General features: G+C 37.4%; 1 protein-coding gene across 3 annotated transcripts in view; it reads left to right on the forward strand.

Moving 5' to 3' along the window:
• The window catches only part of LOC144974438 (uncharacterized), a 27,200-nt gene extending 12,467 nt beyond the window's left edge, over positions 1 to 14,733 (forward strand). For 2 of the 3 annotated variants that reach the window (XM_078917309.1, XM_078917310.1), the window contains exons 5-9: positions 4,318 to 4,451; positions 6,987 to 7,068; positions 8,709 to 8,856; positions 12,346 to 12,454; positions 13,243 to 14,733. In XM_078917309.1, the coding sequence (XP_078773435.1) occupies positions 4,318 to 4,451; positions 6,987 to 7,068; positions 8,709 to 8,856; positions 12,346 to 12,454; positions 13,243 to 14,487 (1,718 nt within the window). In that variant the 3' untranslated portion in view covers positions 14,488 to 14,733. Of the gene's footprint in view, positions 1 to 328; positions 766 to 4,317; positions 4,452 to 6,986; positions 7,069 to 8,708; positions 8,857 to 12,345; positions 12,455 to 13,242 lie in introns of those variants that run through there. The other variant, XM_078917312.1, reaches the window with a different exon arrangement.
• The last annotated feature ends 7,980 nt before the right edge of the window (positions 14,734 to 22,713 follow it).

Here is a 22,713-nt window from a genome sequence, read left to right on the forward strand (position 1 = left end):
CAATGATGATGATGATGATGATGATGATGATGATGGTGTATTGCGTATGTATGTTTAGTATGTTTGAGTTTGTGTGTGTGTATTAAAAATATTAATACAAGTCAATATCAGGGCGAAATTATTGACATTTAATGAGAAAGAATTAATGAATACTAAGAATCTTGAACTGATAAACTTGAATAATCCTCAGTTTTAATTTAGTCTATCTTTTCTTTATTAAAGTGAAGTATTTATTGCAGTTTAATCCCTCTTCCTCCTGAATACTAACTAGACGTCTACTGTAGGATAAACTCGCTTCGCTCTTTCCAGCATGCTTAAGTTTACGTGACGGTCGCCCTGTGCGTGCGAGTTAGCAGAGTTCTCTCTCCCGTAGTTTATTTCCTCCATGGTCTATGATCATTTTGGAGCTCTTTTTTGTGTGAAAAAAAACAAAACAAAACAAAACGAAACAACTTTGTTGTAAACTTTGTGACAGTTCAGTGCAATTAATCGCGCAGTGTTGCTGGTAATTTTAAGTCTGAGGCAAAACAAAACGAATAAATATGCCTCACAGTTGTGTATTTGTTGGGTGCACTCGAAGACAGGGTATAGATGGTGTTAAATTGCATCGAGTCCCAAAGGCATGCAAGAGTAATTCCGAAATAATTAATTATTTGAGCGAAAAGAGGCAGCGGTTATGGCTTGCTGCGATCAACAGAAAAGACTTAGTAGATGACACAGACGTGAAATCCAGCCATCGAGTTTGCAGTTACCATTTTATTGCAGGTAAAAGAAGATGGATAAAAGTAAATCTTAATTATTCATGTAAGATGCACTCGATTACGGTTTTCACGAACTTATTCTCGAATGTAAATTTTTAGCGCAACACCAACGCCAACAATAATATTCATACCGTATTCATATTTTTCATAATAAGAATAAGAATAAGTAAGGGAGCAAGCACTCAAAACATCTTAATTTGACCCAGTCAGGATGGTACTTGAAAAAACAAATTTTAATACCTTATTTGTCTCTCTTCCACTAACGGCAACGGTTCTAGAGATATTTATATTTTTCCGTATAAAATTTTAGTCAATGTCACAGAGAGAATCTGTGATCTCACTACTCACTTCACTGCTCAAAACCATCCAATATCTCTCGGCGATCAGGAAAGTTTGGGTTTTGCAATGAATATGGCCCACTTATTGTTTCAGAAATTTTGTTTCAATTATAAAATAAATGGCAAGTGTTGAGTATCATTTATTGAGCATCATATTTTTCGCAATGTTCCATTTATAACAAGACATTGTGACGACCTTTCCATCTCATGAGCCAGCTTTATGATGGAGGGAAAGACGTGCCTTGCGTTGATGCCAGTTCAGTTGCCTTTTGCTTGATTAGGTCTCCAGGCAGACAAGCGCCTTGTTTATCACCCATCCACTTGACTAAGGTGTTTTCAACTACACCTTGCTGGCCATCTCTCTGTCGTTTACGTCCAATATTTGATCTGTGACTCGCTTTGACTGCAACGTTATCCTTGTTTTTTTAGCAAACAAGAAACTCAGGTTCTTGATACACCGTACTTCGTAGCTAGCTTGCATTGCGTTTGCTTTGGAATTGATTCTGCATCGCAATAAATTGAAGTTTCTATTGAAGAGTGAGATCTCTGCACTTTAGGAAAGCCATTGCTGTAATTATGGTTAATTGTAATGACACGACCTTTTATACATGGTGCAGTCTTTTTTGACATTTTTTTTCTCAAATAAGGCAATGACCATATAAGGCCATTCATTGGTTAAATTTTAATTTCTTTAAATCTATTTGTGGGCTTTGTCCATTAAATGGACATATGGGTTAACTATTCAAAAGACTCACATTTGAGTGTATCAATGTTGACAGGGACTGTATGGATCAATCAAAAGATGAGACGTGAATCTTTTTTGTAATCCTTTCTTATTGTTCAAGGCCCAGTAGAGGAAAACAGTGTATAGGTAGAGAATTGCAATCAAATGGTCAGACAATGTAAACAAACAGCCAGCATTGAGTGGACTCAAATCACGTTTCACACCTAGTGATACAGACAGTGAGTGCTGAGTCAATTAGTCCGTCGTGTCGGGTAATCCTTTGTTGCACGTCTGACCTAGTCGGGATCAGAGAGACAATGAAATCGCAATGACAGGAAAGCTTTTTCACACATGATATGATATTAAAGTGTGAAAACGTTTCAAGTAGAAACCCATTTCCATTACGTTTTTGTGTATTTTAAAAACATTTTTCTCCAATCAAGATGGAATCAAGGTGTAGCGATTAAGCGGAGCATGTTTTTTGGGAATGTGTTGCGGATAAGCGGAGGGAATTGTACTTAATACATCAATAGACAATTAATTGAAGAATATCTCTCCCAAATTTGATCAAAATTGGTACACTCTCTCATTATTTCATTTTACTCGCCATCAACCTCACTTTTAAGGACAAAACCTCGTATTTTTTCCATTTTAATTTAACCCTAATTTATTTCATACTTACCATACATGAAAATGAATTATACGAAAATAAAGCTTATTTTCTGGGTGGTCGAACCGTTCATCATAGTCATTACAGAAATGTGAACAATAGAATTTACCAGTATCCCATGTGACTATAGTAAATCTGAAAAATTGCTCAATTTCATGGCTGCTGCTTAATTAAGATTTCGCTAAACTGGGATGATTTGTCAAGAACTGAGCCATCCCAATAAACTGGCTTGGACTGTACTACCGTTCATTATATTACACGATAGAAAATCTGTCCTGTCATTGTTAAACTACATTGTTGTTAAAGTTTGGGTCACTAAAACTGCAATCTCCCACATTTTGGCCAATTTTCTTTGGATTTTTATCCCAAACTCCCTCTGAACTGATTTATCAGGTTGACATTATAGATGGTTTTGTTGTAGCGGAGCAAATTATACGTTATGGGGACGGGGGGGGGGGGGGGGGGGGTGTTAAAGTATCAAGAAAGCAATGATATGATGTATGAACCTATGAAACCATCAATCTTTAATTTACTGTCATCTGCATCTTTAGCCAAATTGGGACCTAAAATTTGCCAAAAAATTTGCAGAGGAGAACTAAGCGTTTCAGTAAAAATTAGCACGCGATACAGAAAACGATCCATGACTGAAGTTGGAAGTGTAAGTGACTCGATTTATTTGACTTGAGAAATGAAATGACTGTGAATAGCGTTGTTACAAAGATTTTAAAGGATCCTTATCCGTAGAGAGTAGCTTCCCTTGGTTTGGACCCAGGCAAAGCTGCAACATTTCTCAAGTTTCGCCCTTTTTTTTTCGTTATTTTGTTTTTGCTTCTTTTTTTTCCCCCAAAATTTGCCACGATTTGCCAATTTGAGAAATTGGCCAAAATTTGCTGATCGCCCTGATATTTGCAAAAAATGCAGATGACAGATTTTAGACCATATTGATAATTTGATAGACATGTTACAAGGATTAGTTCCTTTATTCACAAACCATTTTTCGAATTACTCCCAGCTAGCCCATTGTTTCTTTCTTTTCCTTATTAATTTCATTGTTTTGCTCTTAAGAAGAATGTTCGATTATTGCCATTTTCCCTCTGTAGTTTATCCAGAGTTGTGGCTGGCACGAGTTTACTAATGTCGGGCAGCCAGCTGAACCCAAAATTAATTCTGGGTTGGTTTGGGTGAGATTTGCTTCCAACAATTGTAGGGTTGGAGCACAGCAGACTCACATGGCACCATGTTGCTATAGAGTGGCTGAGGTTATAAGTGGGCTTCAATGCAAATGTTGCAAGCCATTTATTTAAAAAAAATAAATTCTTGTATTTTACTTTAATTCAAGCTTCCTTACTAAGAAGTCTTTTTCCTGTCCCATTAATGTTTTGTTTATTTGCCTTAACAATTCTCTCCTCTCATCTCTCATTCATCTTTTTTGTTTTGTTGATAAAGGAGTAACCCGAAACATCCACATCACCGGTCATCGTAAATTAAATTGAAGCGTCCATTCCATTTTATTGTTATTATTTATAAGTGAGCTGCATTGTATGTGTTCTCATTGTTTATCTCATTACTCTCAAACAGAAGTTTGAAGACATTTGTTTGATCTTTTCAGGGAAATATTGGAATTTGGTCAAAGTTTATATTTTTTTTTTTTTGTTGACTTACAGTGCAGAATACTTTGAATCATAAATCCAATTGTCAACTGTTGGCACTCAGCTTGGATTGAAATTTTAAAACTTAAGGAAGAGACAATCAATAATTGTAATAGGCTAGCAAAGAATTAATATCTGACTTTCAACAACCATTCTCAATTGTTTGCCCTTCCAGGACAACCAGCGTCACTGTTTGATGATACTAATCCTGATTGGGTTCCAACATTAAATCTTGGACCTGGATGTCGTAAAAAGGGGGATCGAAGAAAAGAATTATTATATAGAGAAACCAGCTCAAATGCAGAACATGTAAGTTTATTATTACTTTACTGATTAATTCTTCTTATTCTGATATTTAAAATATAAGGCCTTCATTTAAGTATTTTTTAAAAGTGAGATTGGCAATGTTGTTGGTTGGTTTTAAGGAGTCTTCAATTTCAAGATTGTAGAGCTGTGCAGATAGAAGCATTCAAGAAACAGTAAGCATACCTGTCAAGTTCCTCGCTACAATTGGATTTACCTTAATTTGTTTCTCAAAGTAGTGCTCTTCCGGAATACAAGAAGTATTTCTCCATGTCATCCCTTCCCATCATGCATTCAATTTGATGTACATGCACAGCTGCACTTTAATGCCAATTGTTCTGTTTTTTAAGCTTTGTGATATTTTAATTCATTTTTTAGCTCAAGAATCTGTTTCCTGAGTTAAATCTACTCTGATAATAAATATGTCAAAAATTATTGATTCATCTTATTATATCCCTCACTGTATTACCTCACCGTGAATAGTGCTTTTTTTGTAAGTGTCATTACAGTCTTTTCACATAGTAATTGCAGCTCACTTACAACGACATCCTCTCTAAAGGGACCTATAAGTCCTGATTTTTTCCCCCCTATACTTCATCAGTAATAAAATAACAATCACCATAGCAACATAAATTTCAGTAAAAACCCTGTATAGCAGTAATATCATCTTCAAAATCACAGTCAAGGCCATATTTTCTGGTCCAATGAAAACATTTGCTTTCCGACCAATGAAATCCCATGGCTGGTGCTAATGAGAACGCTTGATTGGCCAAGTAAAGACATCTAGTCCCCTCTGAACCAGTTGATATGGGCATTTTTGGTTGGAGAAACAAAGTGAAACTAAAAAAAAAAAATCTAGCCTAGCTGGTGATTCGTGTTGCACAAGCGTTAACAAGCCAGTCGACTGCCATGACGAGAGCGAGAACGGAGAGAGAATTAAACAGCAGGGGTTTGAACCACAGAGACAATAACAGCAACTGCTTACGAATACCCATGTTGATGCAGCTGTGCTGTTCAAACAGAGTCGAGCCATTATCAAACTGACATCGTGGCCTGTCAATATTGTCTTGGCGAAGATTATAGTAGACGAGCTAGGATTGACGAGTTTTCAAACAAGCAATAGCTGGCTCTGTCGTTTCAAGAAGCGACATGAAACTATTTTCAAGGTAGCCTACTTCAGCTGAAACGACCACTGTAGATGGTTAGAAACAGTCAACCATAGTAAAGGCCCATTCGCTTCTTGATATTTATAAATGACCTGGGAGACAACTTACCTCCTTAAACACAGTTAAAGATTGTTCGCCGATGACAGCCCATTGCCCGATGAGGATTAATATGGTTGCCAATTTTCAGTATATTTACTGAATTCAGCATGTTTAAAAAACCTCAGTATATTTTCCAATCCTGCTGAATGGGAAAAGGTAAGAAAATAATGTTTTTTTACTGGATTTCAGCACTCAGAAAGGGGTCAGTGGAAGTGCTCATGAAAAAGTTCAGTACATTTTTGCCTCCTGGATTAAATAAGCAGGTAAGTAAGTGAAATGCATTTGTGCTTTGGACAGATCTGGACTCTGCAAACATGGTCAAACACGTTGTACATAAAATTCCATTTCATCAAAATGCTTTGTGATGTATCAAACAAAAAGACATGTATCAACATGACTACAGAATGCTTGGTCGTACACTACATCGTATTGATAGCATCTTCTACCTCAGATTCCATATGAACAAAACATTGAAATAGAATGCCCACATCCAACACGTTGTCGCATAAGCATACTAAATGCTGTGTTTTCTGCGAAGGAATATCCATCAGTTTCCAAACACCGCCAAATTGCAGGCCTATATCTATATCTGATTCGTTAGACTGGTATTGGAATTTACAAGTGCAGTCTGGGATCCTCATTCGCAGAAGGATATAAACATGATTGAGAAAGTTTAAAGAGCAGTTGTGCAATATGTGACTGGCTTCACATGGCAAGAACCGGGTCGCATAATATCTGCCCTTCAAAGTCTCAGTTGAAGAAGTAGAATCGTCGCAAAGAGGCCCGCATTAAGATATTTCAGAAATTTGTCAGCGGCACATCATCAGCCATTCAGATACCAGACTACACAAAAAGACCATCAAACAAATACAAGACACATCAAAATACATTGAGCTTTGAGCTTAATATAGAGCAATATCCACTAAATGTGCTCAAAGCGTTTTACAAGGGGTCACTGGTCAACAGCAACATTTAACATGTAGGACTGGACATGACGCCTGATAGGCAATATTACAATTTTTCGGACAAAGACAAGACTGTTAACGGCCAGGTACTCATTTTACACCTGAGTACGGTGAGAGAATGTGAATAAAGAGCCTTTTCCAAGGACTCGACTATGCGTCGAGCATGAGGCTCGAACCCAGGACCTTCTGATCCGAAAGCGATTATCATACCACTAGTCCACATACACCCATTTGCAAAAAATCAACTTATATACTACTACTACTACTATAACTTTTACTACTACTGCTGTTATTGTTATTTATTTCAACAGATTGCCAAAGAAGGATCAGACATATTATACTTAGAATTGACTGGAAAAGAGGATGAGGAAATGCTGACTCATAATCCTAAAGGTACCACAGTGCAAATCTTTTTAGTCAAATATCATTTTTAAAAATTGTATTACAATTACAATTAACATTCACGTGTGGATGAATTCACGAATTCAAAATATTTATTTCAAGATACTCAACTTCAACGAGAAGGAATGCATTTATATTATGTACATAAAAACATGGAACAGTCTGAAATGTAAAACTAAAAATGCTAAGAAATGTTAATGAATTGAAAAATACCCTTGATAGGTAGGGAATTGTTTTTTGTTTTTTTTTTGCTTTAAAATACATATGACTGAGCAATCATAATATGTCAATAATAAGAATGGATGTTTTTTCCTTTGTAGTTATTTTTAATTTTCTTCTCTGCTTTTTATCTCACAAAATGCAATGTGAAATGTCCAATATATTTTTACTTATGTTATGAGGGCATTTATTAAGGAACACCTGGTCCATTTTAAAGCCCTATTACTGATACGCAGACATGTTGATATCATATTTGATAAGCAGCACATACCAATGATTAATATCAAATACTCTGTGACATTCGAATCTAAAGGTCAACAAATTCAAAACAGAAATTACAGTAGTTAACAAGAAACAAGCGGAATGGTAATTATTTGGCAGAGATTATGGTTTTACATTGTAAATCACCTGACATCATATTAGGAACTTTCTGAATATCTTCCTTTTGGTGAGGATCTCATGCAGTTGTCTATGTTGAAACTCTTGGGGGGCCTAAGGCTAGACACAAAGGTAGACTGCTGATGGAATCAACTTTCAAATATTTCCCTTTGTCATTCTTTTTCTCAGTTGCCTGTGACCCTAGAGCTCTCTGTATCTCAATCTGTCCCTTTTTGTTGTATTTTGAACAAAGATGATGAATAAAACAGCTTTATGAAAAGAGCATAAACCTTAACTTATATCATTTTGGGCTCAAGCACCATGAAAATCTCAAACATGCCTCAATTTCCTTTTTTAATTCCTTCAATTCTATAGTTTTGTGCGGCTATGTGGTCTAGTGGTATAACACTCGCTTTAGGATCGGAAGGTCCTGGGTTCGAGCCTCACGCTCGGCACATAGTTGAGTCCTTGGAAAAGGCTTTTTACTCACATTCTCTCGCCGTACTCAGGTGTAAAAGGAGTACCACCGTTGTCTTTGTCCGAAAATTTGTAATATCGCCTAACAGGCATCATTTCCTGTCCTACATGTTAAATGTTGCTGTTGACCAGGGACCCCTTGTAAAGCACTTTGAGCATATTTAGTGGATATTGCGCTATATAAAGCTCAATTTATTATAAGTTTTGGCAACATGAAATTCTTGAACACTTTTGGAGGCAAACATGGAAACAAACTGGACATTCATTTTCATGGTCATTAATAAAATTCTTTTGCCTTTTCTTTGATCTGAAACGAAAAACTGATACTCTCCATTTGGAGTTAATGTATCACACATATGCATGTCTGGAGTGTGTGTGTGTCTTTGTGTGTGTGTGTGTAAGGGGTTCAAGGCATGTTTGACCAGTGTTGCATCACTCTTATTCTAATGCCCATCAGTAAGAGACCATCGAGGCAATGATGGCCCGAAGCTGTTGGTGTTTTGAAGCTTAGCTTTAACCTCCTTGGTATATAATATAATGTTTTAAATTTTACCCAGATTTCACATACATTAATGACGATTCTCTTCATTGCTCAAATGCTGACTGTGTGGAAGTTAAACACAAACTCCTGAGAGACTTACATGATGCTCTCTATGAGGAAAGACAGTTGAAGGCAAAGATTGAATACTTGGAAAGGATATCAAAGTAAGTTGTTTTTTTTTTTTAAAGGACATTTTAGCATCCCTATAACTATGACTCGATATCAGAATATTTAGGCAAATCTAAATTTAAAGGGTGTAGTTCTTCGTTAAAACAGGGAAGTTAAAGCGAGTATGAATCCATCTTGATTGGACAGAAAACGAATTCCAGAGTTCAGATTTATGTTGCAGTCGAGGGAAAAGCATTTCTTTCATTATTTTTCTTTCCAAAGTGGTTTGTCTTTAGGGATAAAAGCCCAAAATAATTTGGGGTCAGTTATAAATATTGTAGTGCTAGCCATGATTACTTTTTTTTACCTCCCATGGTGGGAGCAGAGGTCATGTGCCGTGTCTTCTAATCTCTATTTATCTATTTTCCCTTTCCATGTTGCTCTTTTTGTTCTGGATTGAGATTGCATGACCTTTTTCCTTAATGTGTTGCAAGCGCCGTAATACTCTTAAAAAAAAAAAAAATATTCAGTCTCCTCCATAGTAGTTGATGTGGACATTTTCCATAGGTGAGGCAACCAAAGGCAAAAACCTAGTTTACCCGGTGCTTCGCATTGCACAAGCATTCACAATCCAGTTGATGGCTGTGGCTCAGTGCGAATGCCACAGTGGTCGGCCAGGTTCCACACCAGCAGAACATGCTTCAGTTATTAGATACTTGCACTTTTGACCCACTATTGTTATCTCTGATGGCTGATTACCAATGACGATGCCCACTCCTCCTTCTACCAAGATGAGAAGAAAAGTACTGTCCATAATACCTTTGGCATGCGAGGAGACACCACTGCTGTCGACTGGTGAGTGAATGCTTCCGCCTAAGCAAAGCAAGCATTTTTGCCTTCTTTGCCTTGATATAGAACAGGCGTCCAGGGATTTCCCCCATATCTTGACCATGATCATCAAGAACGAAGAAAAAAAACCCCTAAACAGCTTGGGTTTGAACAACACACAGGCGTTTATTGCTTTCAGTTTAGTTCGCCAGGTAAATCTAGCCAGTCTAGTGATGATGAGTCATAGCTTTACACTAAGAGAGGGAGACAATTTTTTCGCCGTTTTGATCGATTTTTTCTGAATTTCAAACTAATGTAGTATTGTCGTTATTAAGTGTAGCAAAAATATTTTTATACTACCAAACAGTTTATTAACAGAGTTTTTATTGATTATTTAATCATAATCATGATGGCGTTAAAAAGCAAGAGGGATAACCCATGAAATTGATCCATAAATTTAAGGGAATTAAAATTTTTAAGAGAATATTTTAGCATGTTCAACACTTAAGATTTTAAAACAAAAGTAATGGAAATGATGTTGAATATCTGTATAATGTAGACATATAAATTTTATATCAGTAGATTGAGGCGTTTTTGAGATATCAGTTCACCTGTACGTAAAAGTGATAATTTTGAGTAAGGTAAAATTGAAATCCAATCACAGCATTGTCTTAATAGAAATTTTTTAATAAACCAGAAACATAGTCAAATGTGATTCACTTATATCTATCCCAGAATTAACGAACTATAAGAATTCCAGTAAAAATTGTTATATAAGGACATTCATTTAAAGACAATCAAAACCACTAAGAAAATCTTAAAGAGTTCTTATAAGTTTCATAACCTTATTTTTGAGATATCCATGCCCATTACTTTTTTTCATGTACTTGACTTGCACCTCTTTTAATTTGTGTGCCATATAGACTGCATATAGCACATCACTGGTGAAAGATTAGGATCATATTCACCTCATAAAGTATTGTTTCTTGTTCAGAGTTTTCTCATTGAACCAAAGGTATCAATACCTGCATCGCATTTCTTTAAATTATGTATCAGTGAAACACATTTCTTGCAAATTGAAATATTTAAATATGTCACAATTTCACATTTATATTTATAGTCAACTGTTGATAACGTCTAGAGTCTTTTAATCCTCTCAGCATGGCTCTGTACTCTTTCACAACAAATTCGACATATTTCATTTGTACTGGTGTGATGACCGTCTTCAGTGTGTCTCTCCATAACCTGAACAGAACTTAAATAAGTAAATTTAAGAAATATCTAAAATTTCCGCTTAAATTCAATGAAATCAAATTAAATAAATGTCTCTTATCATCACTATCTAGTTTTATTATTGGGTTTCTAAAATATCATGAAATATTCTCCTCTTTGTTGGTAACAAAAATAATTATTGAGATTCCTTTCCATACCGTCTATTCTTAAATCCCTGAATCTACATAATAAAGTATATATCATATGAAAGATAATTTTATCTACTTTTCTCTGATCCCTCACACTTGATGGTAAAAAGTGTTGGCTTGATATTTTGAATTTTTAAATATTTCTTAAACTTATAATTTAAATATTTATTTCATAAAAAACTCTGATTATTCAAAAGAGCAAAACACAAACTTATAATTCAATGATGTAAATAAAAATAATTGCGTCTTGTAGAGGAAAAATTGGCCTTTGGATCCATATATGTTTGAAAATTATGAAAAAGATGCTGCGTCCACAACGGCTGAGAAAATTGAGTATTTTGATGAAATTTCTACTACTCTCTGCCTGAAAGAAATTCAAAGCGATGAGATTTACCTGCAGACATAATTTATTGCCAATGCACGCCGTCTTGACAGCTGTTATCACTGTTGCTGACGGTGGGTTGTTTACATTACTCGACGGTAGCCAGTGAGGGAAGAAGTAACTAAAGTGACAGTTTGGGCCCTATTTAAACGGCTGTGAACAGAAGAAAAGCAGCGACTTCCGACAAATGCATACGTTGATGCAGCAGTACTGACGTAGTTCAATTGACACACCAACATCGTGGCTTATCATTATAGATTAGTCAAAGATTAATGTAGACAAGCCAGGTACAACCATTTTTTCAAGCAAGCAATGGCTGGCACTGTCGTTTCAAGAGCGACATGGCACTGTTTTTATTAAGTTAGCTCACTTTTATTGGGGGTCCCGATAGTTCAGTTGGTAGAGCAATCCTTTTACATGCAAAGGGACCAAGAGATCGATCCCGGGTGCGATCGAGATTTTTTCTGACCCCCCTGTCCACCCAGAGTGGGTAGCCGAGTCTGTTAGATTTGGTGGAATATACTTTGCGATAAACTAGTGTCCTAGGATCTTAATTAAGTTGTAATTATTTTTGTCGTGGCAAGACCAAATGCAATTTGTACTCTATACATCCAATCAAACTTTATATTATCAGTTACACGGTTAGAGCACACTACCATTGAGTTTTTCTATTGTCAGCATACTGTGATTCCAGATTATTTTTACAAATGATATCTGCAAGAAGGGAAGAGTGCAAAATGAATAATCTTGGATCCAGCATTATTCCTTGAGTTACTCCAAATTTCTGCTTGAAAGATTTTGAATGTTAGAAAGCTTTAAAAGTTGACTTTTTCAATGTAGGACACATTCTGTAATCCCTGTCATCAAACCATAATTTTCAATTTCTTCATATGTTGTTTCATTTATTTTTGCAGTATAAATATTGACCTGCTCCATTTGTGTTTAGACATGGATCAAAGTTCAGAAGTGGAAATGGAATTCAAGAAGGTCATTGAACTGGTTGAAATCATCATGAATCCTCAGGTGGGGGGAATTACATTTTTTAGTTTGCTGAAAATTCCTCATGCCTTCTATTCAATTGATTTTCAGTGGTTTATTTATAAAATTATTTTAATTTGCTCTTTTTCTATTTTGCTTAATCAGGTCTTTAGTTTTACAAGAGGACGTATCAATTTTATTTCAATGTTTATCATTTTGAGTGAAAAATTGGGACTGATGGGCACCATAAATCCTAAAATTCACTTAGCCAAAGTGGATGCATCATGGTCAACTGAAGTTTCTTGTTCCAGTGGACGTCAGATAACTCTATTTCGACAGGTCATATGGAGGTTAAGCTCCAAATGTGCCTCCTATCCCCCCCCCCCCCCCCTCCCCAGCCCCTCTCTCTCTTTATTTTTGTCTGTGTGTATGACCAAATCCATTGAATTGTGGTGGAGTTTTTTATTTTACGGGGATTTGCAAAACTCTTTGGTCATTCCAGTCCAGTAAAAAGTAGGATCGTGGATTCATCCAGAAATTCAGATCTAGCTCTCAAGCACCTCTAAGAAAAGAGTAAAACAAAGATGTCAGTTCAGTCAATCAGTTTTTTTTTTGTGGGGTTTTTTTTTTGCTTGTTTTTTTATATTTTTCTTTATGATAAATTTAAAGAATGTAGCAATGCAGACAATACGGTTTTCCTTATCCACATCAATTTCATGCAGATTTAGTTCTTATATAATGATATGCATTTCTACAGTTGATGGGATATGCATTTCTACAGTTGATGGGATATGCATTTCTACAGTTGATCACTTTTTTTTTTTAAATTTTAGATTTGGGAAAGCAGGATACAAAAGGAATGCAAGCAAACCACCTGTGACACACTGCCCATGACAGTTTTCAGAAATGAACAAGGGAGTGCACCATTTACCTCGACAAACTCTCATGGCTTCAGCATCACCAGAAATGTTGACAAAGACACGGCTAACAATGTGATCAACAGTAGCAATAGTGATGATAATAACAATAGAAATATCGCATCACAAGAGCATGATGTTACAAATCCTGTCATTGCTAACAGTACAACAACAAACTGCTCTACCCTCGAACCAATGGCATCACAAGAGCATGATGTTACAAATCCTGTCATTGCTAACAGCACAACAACAAACTGCTCTACCCTCGAACCAATGGCATCACAAGAACATGATCTTACAAATCCTGTCATTGCCAACAGCCCAACAACAAACAGCTCTACCCTCGAACCACTGCTTCACAGCAAAACTACACTGGCATCAAATGCCAACACCACATCATTGATACAAGGCAACATCACATCGCCAGCATCCACTGCCACTTCATCAATGATCAATACTCAAAATATCAATATCTGCTCACTGAATAATGGTAGTTTAGTCCAACAACAAAAATCCGACCTCGAAAACAAATTTGTTATTTTCTTACAGCTACAAGGATCTGGTGGTTTGAATGGCAATCCAGGATTAATGAATACATTACAGATGCCATTACCAATAATGGTCACAAACTCATCAACCTTATCTGGCACAGCTAATAAAACCATATTATTATTACATCCAGACCATAATAATTATCTCAGTTTTTGTAAGAAATGTGTTAAAAGCAATCCTGTGTCTGAAGTGGCACGTCCCGAAAAATCAAAATTGTTGTGTGAACTCTGCGGGAAGGCGATGCGTTGTAGTGCTTCTGTGTTTGGGTTGCACATGAGAAGAGCTCACACAAAGGAGAAGCCTTTTCAGTGTGGAAAATGTGGCAAAAGGTTCTATGCCAAATATACCTTGACGAAGCACAATCTTGGCTGTCAAAATAATGAGCGGTCACACCAATGTGAAGACTGTGGAAAATTGTATAGGAGGATTGGAAATCTAAAACAACATCGGGTGATGCACGATACAAATGCGAGAATATATGACTGTCCTCAATGCAATTATAAGACGAGGTGGCCTTGCAATGTGAGACTCCACATGAAAAATTGTCATCAAGGCTCCATAGCATCAGATTATTGTTCAGGAAAAAAAAACATTACAAAAAACAAATGAGAGATGAATGAATGATGTACTCATGATGTTTTTAAAAATAAATGTTTTTCACATTAATTAGTATAAATTTATTGAATTTCAATTATTGACATAAATGATATGTAAGCTGTTATTATATTACTACAAGGGAAAAAAAGGGAAGACAGAATATGTTTCCCTTTAGTAAATGATAACGTTGAGGTGATAGTCATCACTTTTCATCTTCCCCTTTGTAAATAAATGGAAAAATAGGAAAATCTTTCAAAATTGTTTTGTTTGTTTAATCTTTTGAACTTAAGGGGGGAAAAAATAGAAGGAAGCTTGGACTTGGACAGTAAAACTTTCCCTTTTACATAATATGGTATATTCTTCATCTGTAATTTTTCCTATAATTTCTTTTAAAAAATATCAATATTGAGGGAATCTCCGACTAATAGTTTCTTTTGAGCCGGGATTTCTTCATTTGACAATAGAAAAGACAGTAGACCCTGCATATTAACAGAATCCATCCTACTCATTCCCTTTCTTTACCACCAAACACTGGGTGGGGTTCCTGGCCTCTCATAGTGGGCAGGGAGGTACATTCTGTGTATTCTATTCCCCTATATCTGTTTTCCAACATGCTTTCTGTCTTTGTCTTTGAATGAGATTACTTTGTTTTCTCCTGGTCCTGGCTGGGAGGGAAACAGTCACATGCATAGTTATTGTTTTGGTAAATGATATTTTTTTCCTTGTAAATCATCTCTCTCTGTTATGTATTATTATATTTGTTATTCTTGTTTTATGTATAATGTACTGGGTGGGGTTCCTGACCTCCCATAGCGGGCAGGGAGGTACATACTGTGTCATCTATCCCCTTATATCTGTTTTCCAACATGCTTTCTGTCTTTGTCTTGGAATGAGATTACTTGGTTTTGTCCTGGCCCTGGCCGGAGTCCTAGCTGGGAGGGAAACAGTCAAATGCATAGTTATTGTTTTGGGAGATGATATTTTTTTCCTTGTAAATCATCTGTCTGTTATGAATTATTATTTGTTATTTTAAATGTATAATGTAAGCATTTGAATGTGTTCCTCTTTGTTGGATTTTGTGCTTGTGTCCGGATGAGACTTATAGGTGATCTCAAACTAAGTACATTGGTGGTATGCTCTTGGAATCTACATCTGATCCCTATGTGTCCCCAGTTCCCCTTTGTCTTACTTTCTCTTGGCTGCTTTACTTGTAATTCTAGAACTTTCTACTATCCAATTTTCTTCCTTTTTACTGGCGCTGATATAACCTAAATGTGTTGCAAGCGCCGTAAAACCCTTAAAAACAAACAAAAACATATAATGTAAGCATTTGAATGTATTCCTCTTTGCTGGATTTTGTGCTTGTGCCCAGATGAGACTTATTGATCTCAAACTAAGTACATTGGTGGTATGCTCTTGGAATCTACATCTGATCCCTATTTGTTCCCAGTTCCCCTTCGTCTTACTTTCTCTTGGGTGCTTTAATTTTAATTCTAGAACTTTTTACTATCCCATTTTCTTCCTTTTTACTGTTGCTGATATAACCTAAATGTGTTGCAAGCGCCGTAAAACCCTTAAAAACAAAACAAAAACAGTACCACCAAACAGTGATTTGGTTACTAGATCTTGTGCTTGACTATAAGTACCATTGCTATAACTATTCCGATTAGTAGTCTTATCCTTCAGAGACATTAGGCCTATGGAGCCGGAGTTAATCCCAATATCTTTTGCATGAAATGTACAATGACAATTGCTTGCTATTCTTTGGATAGGATGCTGGTCTGTCGCAAAGTACTTTCCACTAGATCTAACAGACCCAGCTTCCTATTTACTGCAGGGTAGAGGGGTCAGAAAACAAAAAATTCTCGACTTCACCCAGGATCGATCTTGGTGGTCCCTTCATTTGTGAAGCGAGTGTTGTACCAACTGAACTATCGGGATCCCAATTTTAGGATTAGGTATCACTATTATTATTCGGAGTAATAGAAAGGAGGTGTCGATTGTTTGTAGATGTCATATTTTTACTCTCTATTTTTCTCCTGTAATAATACTGTAATAATAATTTTAAAAAAAATAACTTTTATCTCCCTTGGAAAGATAAAAATATACCAGGTGTCAGCTCTGCGAGCGAGATGGTGTGCTCAAAGCCACACATTATGAGAGGAACTCGAACCATGTACCTTCAGGGTATAAAGTGAAGACCATTATTCTGTGCCATGAAGCTCCATCTGTTTATTATGTTATTACTTTTCATATGGCTTTCTGACTTTCTCTTGCAGTGAAAGAATTTGGTTTGCCCAAAGGATATAATAGAATAAAATGGCTCAGGTTCAAGAACATATCCTCCATCAAGAGACTTAGGCCTAATTTGTCCCACTTTAGTTTCTTCCATTATTTGGTATCCAGTGGCCTAAACTGATATTGATAGGGTTTATGAATTAAAAGTCCACGTAAAGCTCATGATGGGGTGATTGTATGAGTCATTTAAAATTGATGGCAACCGTAAAGATGATAGATAGAGTCTATGAGGCTGGATGAGAAAACCCAGGAAGATGTGGCAAGCTTTGATTTGAGATATGATGAGCCAAAATAGAAGATAATGTGAATTTTAAACAATTTTTGTTGTTGCGAATAATGCTTCTTAAACTTAAACCATTTAAGAATCGATTCATGATTGTAATGAAGCTTGAAAATAAAGCAGATGTGTTTAATTATTTTATTTTGTAAGACATGTCAGTAGCTAAATTCTGATTTAAATAGCTAGAATTTGCAGCTAAACTTCTATTTGTTTCGGATCCTACTACCGCCATGTTTACACACACAACTCTATCATGTTACACATCAAATGAAAGGATTTTCTCACTGCTTTACATAACAGGTGTGCATGTAAACAGCACACGATAAGTGAGCGACAGCGTCTGCACATGTCTAAATTCCAGGAATTTGGGCAGATGCGTCCTATCATGTGTTTTTAATGCGACTCCCAACTCTTGCTTTCTATGCAACTCTACCTATCTGAAATTATTTACAATCTTATTGAAAATTAACTATTTATATCCTTTACAGTACAGTATTTCATTGATCTATTCAATAATTATACATTATTTATTACGCCGGAAGATTTACGTCTCTAAGGACAACAATTTATTTAAGATGGCGACCTATGAAGTTGCAGTGCACCTCAATCGGCTTGGTTCATTCGGTCTTGAGAATCTTGCTCCAGAATCTCATCTCAGGGAGATATAGTGGATTACTTCTGTACTTCTGTCTTTTAAACAGGGAAGACAGTGATAATGATCTAGATGATTCAGATAAGCATTACAGCCATTAACATTTTTTTTTAATGCTTTAACTTTCAAGTGTTACAGTTACGAGCTGGAACACATTAAGGTCATATCAGTATCAGCACCAGTAAAAAGGAAGAAAATGGGATAGTTATAGGTTCTAGAATTACAATTAAAGCACCCAAGAAAACAAAAGGTAAGACAAGGTGGAATTGGTTCAAATAGGAAACAGTTGTAGATTCCAAGAGCACACTATCAAAGTACTTAGTTTGAGATCACCTAAAAGTCTCATCCAGACACAAGCACAGGTCACCACTGAGGAGGAATATACTCAAATGTTGACAAATCATATATGTTAACAAAACATAATACAAATACAGCATAACAGAGATGATTTCATCATCATTGCCTTTTCACCCTGGGTCAGGGTATAGGCCACAGACAAACAGTTTCCATCCTTCTCTATCCTGAGCCAACTTTTTTATCTCATTCCAGGTCTTACCACTTCTCTGTATATCAGCTTCTTTAATTCTTCTCCATGTTCCTCGTGGCCTTCCCCTTGATCTTCTGCCCTGAGGGTTCCAGTCCAATACTTTCTTTGTTATAGTTGAGTCATTCTTTCTAAGCGTGTGTCCAATCCACCTCCATCGTCTTCTTCCTATATCCTCTCCCACTGGTTTCTGCTGTGTTCTTTTCCATACTTCTTCATTTTTTATTCTATCCATCCATTTTATTCTGAGTAGCTTACGCATGCACCTGTTTACGAAAATCTGTACCCTCCTTATACATGCCTGTGATGCGTTCCAAGTTTCACATCCATACAGTAGGACAGACTTCACGTTTGAGTTGAAAAGTCTTAGCTTTAGTTGAAGGGAGATATCTTTAGTTCTCCAAACTCTGTTCAAAGATGTGAATGCAGCCTGTGCCTTTCCTATTCGTGCTTTCACCTCTGCTTCCGTGCCTCCATCCTTGTCAATTATACTTCCGAGATAGCAGAAAGTGTCTATATCTTCGAGTTCCTGATCTTTTACTTTGATCTGCTCCCTTTGACGCGTACCTATCCTCAAGACCTTTGACTTTGCAGGGTGAATTCTTAGACCAATTGATTCCGAGAGGCTGTTTATAATTGTGGTTTTTGCTTGCATCTGGTCCTGGGTGTGGGACAAAAGAGCCAGATCATCTGCAAAATCCAGATCATCCAACTGTGTCCAGGGGGTCCACTGTATCCCATTTCTTCTCCCTTTGGAGGTTTCCTTCATTAGCCAATCAATGACAAGGATGAACAGGAATGGTGAGAGCAAGCATCCCTGCTTGACACCAGTCTTAATTTCAAAGCTGTCAGTAAGCTGATCTTCATGTACAACCCTGCAACTTGATCCTTCATACATTTCCTTAATGAGGTTTACTATCTTTTCAGGGAGTCCATAATGTGCCAGAATTTTCCACAATGTTGCTCTGTCAATACTGTCGAAAGCCTTCTCGTAATCCAGAAAGTTGACAATAAGAGGAGAGTTCCATTCTATAGACTGTTCTACTATGACTCGCAGAGAGGCAATCTGGTCGGTGGTTGAACGGTTTTTCCGAAAACCTGCCTGTTCGTCCCGCAGTTTAGCATCTGTTGCATTCTTAATTCTCTCTAAAATAATACGGTTGAAAACCTTTCCTGGGATAGAAAGAAGAGTGATGCCTCGATAATTATTACAATTACTGAGGTCCCCTTTCTTTGGAAGCTTGATAAGATGTCCTTCCTTCCAATCCTTTGGGAATATCCCGTTATTCCAGATTCTCTCAAATAGTGGGTGCAGGGCCTCAGCATTTCTTTCCGCATCAACTTTTAGAGCCTCCGGTGGAATCTGGTCTGGTCCAACAGCTTTCCCCCTTTTCATCTTGTTAATGGCACCCACAATCTCTGCTATCGATGGTGGATCACAGCTAATTGGTAGCTCATTCCTTGCAGGCAAAATTTCTGGCTGGTTGTCTGGTGGTGGTCTGTTCAGAAGGCAGTTGAAATGTTCCCTCCATCGTTCAGATTGAGCCTCTTTTCCAAAAATAGTTTTCCCATCTTTGTCTTTGACTGGTACCTCTGGTTTCCCATATTTTCCAGCAAGTGTCTTGGTAGTTTGATAAAGGATCCTCATGTGTCCTCCAGTCGCTGCTGCTTCTGCTTTCTCTGCAAGTCTGTTCATGAATGCTTCCTTGTCTTTCTTCACAGATCTTTTGACTTCCTTAGCTATGGCTCGATACTGCTCTTGTGCATCCAGTCTTGAAGCCCTTGTTCGCTTGCATTCACTTGTTCCTTCCTTGTTCTCCTCTTTTCAATAAGGTCCAAGGTGGTTGGACTTATCCATTCTTTATGTTCCGATTTCTTTACCCCCAATACCTCGTGGCAAGTTGTTATGTAGACTTCCTTGATCTTTGCCCAATGTGACTCTACATCTATGTCCTCCTCGAGCTCAGTAAGAGGTTGGAATCTATTACTCAATTGTAGTTTGAATTCCTCATTTTTTCCCCATCAAGTGCATTCACCTCGAATTTTCTTCTTGTATGTGATCTGGCCCCGTGTTTTCTGAGTCGGAGCTTAAGCTTTGCCAATAGCAGGTGGTGGTCTGATCCAACATCTGCCCCTCTCTGTACTGTCACATCTTCCAATGAACGTCTGAATCTACGAGAGATACAAAAATGATCAATCTGATTCTCTGTCACACCATCTGGTGAGACCCAAGTTGCTTTGTGAATCCTCTTATGGGGGAACACTGATCCTCCAATCACCAAACTGTTGAATGCACAGAAATTTGCAAATCTCTCTCCATTATCATTCATTTCTCCCATGCCATGACGTCCCATGATACCTTCATAGCCTACGTTATCCTGTCCCACTTTTGCATTAGCATCTCCCATCAATATGTTGATGTCTTTCCTTGGCAACTTGTCAATGACTTGTTGTAGCAGACCATAAAATGTATCTTTGTCCTCATCTGTTGCATCATTTGTTGGGGCATAGATCTGTACAATGTTCATGCTGATCTTCTTACTCCGTGTTGTAAAGGACGCCATAATGATCCTTTCTCCGCATTGTTCCCATCCTCTCAGTGACTTCTGGGCAAACTTGCTTAGAATTATTCCTACTCCCTGTGTATGAATCCCGTCCCCTCTCCCTGAATATAAAATCTTCTCCCCAGACTTGAGGTGTTTCTGTCCGGATTGTATCCAGTGGGTTTCGCTTACTCCAAGTATATGCAGCCTGTATCTTCTCATCTCAGTCACAACTTGAGAGCTTTTTCCTGCTTCATACATGGTGCGAACGTTCCACGACGCAATTCGAAGCTGCTTGTTTGGCGAAGACGTCATCGGGTCAGCAGAGTCCTTTCGGCTTTGTCTGTTGTCCTTCATAAATTCTGTAATTCCAGAAACTCTTCGGTCGCCCAAGCTAAAAAAAGGATTTAGTTTGTCTGTCTGTGTTTCTGTAACGGTTTGAGTTTAACGGAAAGGGGTGTTAACCCTTTGCCAACCCCCAACCTGGAGGACCAGGTGACTCAAAGATGGGGGAATCACACACCATTAGTCGCCTTTTACGACACGCTGGCTTGGCGTTGGGCTATTCTTGACCCTCTCAGTTGAGGGACCCCGGACACCACACGGGGAAGAGATGATTTACAAGGAAAAAAATATATCCCAAAACTATCTATGCAACTGACTTTTTCCCTCTCAGCAAGGGCATTCGGCCAGGACAAAACCAAATACAGTATGTAATCTTATTCCAAGACAAAGACAGAAAGCAATTTGAAAAACATATATTGGGGGATAGAAGACACAGTAAGTACCTCTCTGCCCACTATGAGAGGTCAGGAGCCCCACCCAGCTGACAGTCAGATTTGTGAAATATTTGCTGGCCTCTTTGTTTTTAAGGATTTTACGGCGCTTGCAACACATTTAGGTTATATCAGCGCATTTAGGTTATATCAGCGCCAGTAATAAGGAAGAAAATGGGATAGAAAAAGTTCTAGAATTACAATTAAAGCACCCAAGAGAAAGTAAGACATAGGGGAACTGGGACAAATAGGGATCAGATGTAGATTCCAAGAACATACCACCAATGTGCTTAGTTTGAGATCACCTATGTCTCATCCGGATAAAAGCACAAGACCCAACAAAGAGGAATACACTCAAATGCTTACATTATACATTCAAAATAAATATATTAATACATAACAGAGAGATGATTTACAAGGAAAAAAATATCATCTCCCAAAATAATAACTATGCATTTGACTGTTTCCCTCCCAGCCAAGAACTCCGGTCAGGGTCAGGACAAAACCAAGTATTCTCATTCCAAGACAAAGACAGAAAGCAAATTGGAAAAAAAAGGTCTAAGGGAATAGAAGTAGAAGACACAGTAAGTACCTCCCTGCCCACTATGGGAGGCAAGGAACCCCACCCAGATTGATGACAGCTTGTGTTCAATTGCAAATTGTGCGGCTATGTGGTCTTGTGGTATGACACTCGCTTTCGGATCGGAAGGTCCTGGGTTCGAGCCTCGCTCGGCGCATAGTTGAGTCCTTAGAAAAGACTCTTTACTCACATTCTCTCACCATACTCAGATGTAAAATGAGTACCTGGCCGTCAACAGCGTTGTCTCTGTCAGAATAAATTTTGTAATATCGCCTAACAGGCATCACGTCTTGTTCTACTTGTTACATGTTGCTGTTGGTCGGGGACCCTTTGTAAAGCGCCTTGGCACACTTAGTGGATATTGCGTTATATAAAAGCTCTGTTGCGTTATATAAAAGCTCTGGTTAAAAGCCAGTTTTGAAACCATTTAAAGATTCTCTGGGGAAGATGTTTGCTGCTGTTTTGATGTAATCTCTGGATCCCTTTTCATTCAAGCTTTTGTAGAAAGTGCTTGTATGTCACAGTGTTGAAGGCTTTAACGTTAGGAAAATCGAGCACAATGTGT

The sequence above is a fragment of the Berghia stephanieae genome, chromosome 6 (assembly GCF_034508935.2).
Source record: "Berghia stephanieae isolate SIO BIC M18660-M18661 chromosome 6, UCSD_Bste_1.3, whole genome shotgun sequence".
Taxonomy (NCBI): Eukaryota; Metazoa; Mollusca; class Gastropoda; order Nudibranchia; family Aeolidiidae; genus Berghia; species Berghia stephanieae.